At 38.8% G+C, this 2,793-nt stretch overlaps 1 protein-coding gene across 1 annotated transcript; it reads right to left on the bottom strand.

The window, feature by feature from the left end:
* Positions 1-1,068: 1,068 nt before the first annotated feature.
* LOC111568256 (guanylin-like) lies at positions 1,069-2,467 on the bottom strand. The gene is made up of 3 exons (XM_023269816.3): positions 2,315-2,467; positions 1,758-1,935; positions 1,069-1,446 (listed from the first exon to the last, which is right to left on the bottom strand). The coding sequence occupies exons 1-3, from the start codon at positions 2,384-2,386 to the stop codon at positions 1,388-1,390; spliced, it is 309 nt and encodes a 102-aa protein (XP_023125584.1). The 5' UTR covers positions 2,387-2,467; the 3' UTR covers positions 1,069-1,387.
* Positions 2,468-2,793: the final 326 nt, after the last annotated feature.

Here is a 2,793-nt window from a genome sequence, read left to right on the forward strand (position 1 = left end):
GAATTATTAATTTTATTTTTGTTTTATTTATTATTTTGGGCCTCAAATACTTTTACACACACGCACACTTACAAATAAAAAACAAAATTAAATAAAATTGAAAAACAACTTTGACAAAAGGGCACTTTGGGCATCAGGGGGCAGGGGAACAGGTGCTTCGGCCTCCTCCTCCTTTGGGCATGTTTATCCATCATGCCATATTCATAACTGTACATATGTGCATATGTGAAAGGTGTACATAGTCTTTGTTAAATTTGTTATTTAAATTTAACAATTTAAATTCTTTTATATTTCTTGTTTTGTTTCTATCTTTCATTTCTAATTAGGTAAAGCTGTGTGTGAATTTCCCTAGTGAGGGAGCAATAAAATTTATCTTGAATATCCAATCTTGTAATTTTTTTTTTCCAGTTCATTTTAGTATTTTCTTGCATATTAACCCTGAAATAAAGTGTCAGCTGTATTCCTCCAAACCTAAAAACCAGCACAAACATGCAGATCAGCAATCAATTGAAGTTAAACTCTTTTTTCTGGATCAGTCAATTACCTGCTCCATTAACCTTGCATTACTGCAGAGTTTATAGATCCATACCGGCAATTTAAACACTATAAGGACAGCAGAGAAGCTTTAAATGACTGAAAATGGGAGTGATGACCATGTGTGACTGAATAACAGGGATTGGAAAGCAGGCCACAGACATCATGCATATTGATACCCAAGGCCAGCAATCTGCAGTCCCGATTGTGGTTACATAAATGATCTGCTTTGAGTTTTTGAATCATTTCACAGATTATGGTGAGAAAATCAGCCACTGGCAACACCAAAACAAGGGACTATAGGTTTCTTTGGAAAATTAAAGTAGCCACTGTAATACAAGCTGGGTGAATTATCTGATAAATAGAAAACCTTTTAGTTGAACACTACTTCTTGTGACCTTTAGTGTTGCTTTCATTAAACTCAGCTCAGTATGCATGATTTTTATCTCTCATTCATTGATTTTAAAGCAGCAGTCCCTGTGTAGGCATGCATTTAAGTTGGTACCTAAAAGTAACAAACAGCTGCTTTCACGATTGCAAAGAAGACATGTTTATTATTAATCAGAAGCGACCTTACAGTATTTTTTTTGTCTATATGTGACATGGGATTATATCAACATCTAACAACACGTATGAAAATGGTCAATAGCCTGAGTCAGATAACTTTATTATCCAAAATCCAGTATGTTGACCGCTGAGTCATGAGATCTGCTGAGCTTTGTTGCTGGGTAACATGATGTGTTTTGCTGTCTGCATAGACGCCTCATACCCAGAGATGTGGAAAACCTATGGAGAATGATGCCAAGATCCCAGCTGATGGTGTTCGTGGGTCCAACAGGTGGCAGCCTCAGTCCTAACATCCACTGCAGGCAGGGAAGGCACAGATTTCACAGATATCTAGAGGTACAGCCGCTGGAAAGAACAAGAAAAACAATTATATTAATCTGACCTAAAATATGTCTTGGTACCACCCAAAGACATACTTTTCAGTTTAATAAAATACTGCTATTAGTAATGATGGGGTCCAGTTTATGTCTCAATTTAGAAACAAGCAGCGTTGTCTGTCTAATGATGTTTAATGCTCTCCAAAGACAATTCGTTCAGCTTTTCATAGGCCTGTTGTTTGTAATACATACATGTAGACCAGAAAACACATGAGATGGGCCTTTGAGAGGAACATACTGCTGTACATGTCTATTTATTTGTTTCTGACTCAACCTTACCCAGTTTTGAGAAGACAGTAGTTCCTGCTCCCCTCGCTTGGCAGACTGGATGGAAGACCTGCGGCAGGAGAGGGTTGGCACAAACACTTGTCTTGGCGAATGGGCTAATGTTGTCGTTCAAAGCCATCAGCTCCTTCAGCTGCTTCACTGCCTCCAAGGGGAAGCTCTCGTCTCCAACCTGGAGGGGATTGAAACAAAAGTCATTTCAGTGACATAAAAAATTTGGCACAATCCAAATCTTACGGGTGCTTTGAGGAAAGATGTACCAGCCTTGAAATGGGACATGCAATAGTGTTGTCAAACTTGACAGAAAAGAGAGGACAGGATGGCCACTCTAGTTAGCTTAATTTGTAGAAGAGTGAGCATAAATTGATTAATTAATGGTGCTAAAATGCATTTTTATGCCAGAATGAGTGAAATCCTTACCTCAAACTGCACTGAAAACAACAGGATTCCAATTAAACACCCTGCAACAGCACTTATTTTTATGTCTGAGACACATTTACATATAAAATATGAACTAGAGATTAAGGAGAGAGTGAACAAGTGATACTCACATTAACCTGTACTCCCAGAGCTCCTGTGCACACACACAGCACCACAACAAGGACAACACTGCAGACTCTCATTTTCTGATGATTGGAGATGCCTTTCAGTTTGAGAGGACTGTTTCTTCTGTGGCCGATGTATATCTGTGGTGCCTCTTATAAGGGGTTCAGACACAGATTAGTGAGTGATTTATTAACAAAGAAATGGCAGTGCAAGAAGAGTAAAGGTGAGGGGCCAGCGACTGGTCAAAGATAACCAAAGGCTGCCAGGCTGCCAGTGTTTTAGATCCTCTTTTTTGGTTTACACATACCATCCTGTGAAATATTTATAACCATAATCTGGGTTGTTTCCTCCGTCAGCACGATATTTCATTATTGACTTTGGATTTGGATATGCACACAGTAGCTCAGTGCCATCTAATAAATCTTATCCCTCGTCTTTCTCTCAGATATTCGTCAAAGAGCTGCCTGATAAGGAGGCAGTCACA

The sequence above is a fragment of the Amphiprion ocellaris genome, chromosome 5, assembly GCF_022539595.1.
Source record: "Amphiprion ocellaris isolate individual 3 ecotype Okinawa chromosome 5, ASM2253959v1, whole genome shotgun sequence".
Lineage (NCBI taxonomy): Eukaryota > Metazoa > Chordata > Actinopteri > Pomacentridae > Amphiprion > Amphiprion ocellaris.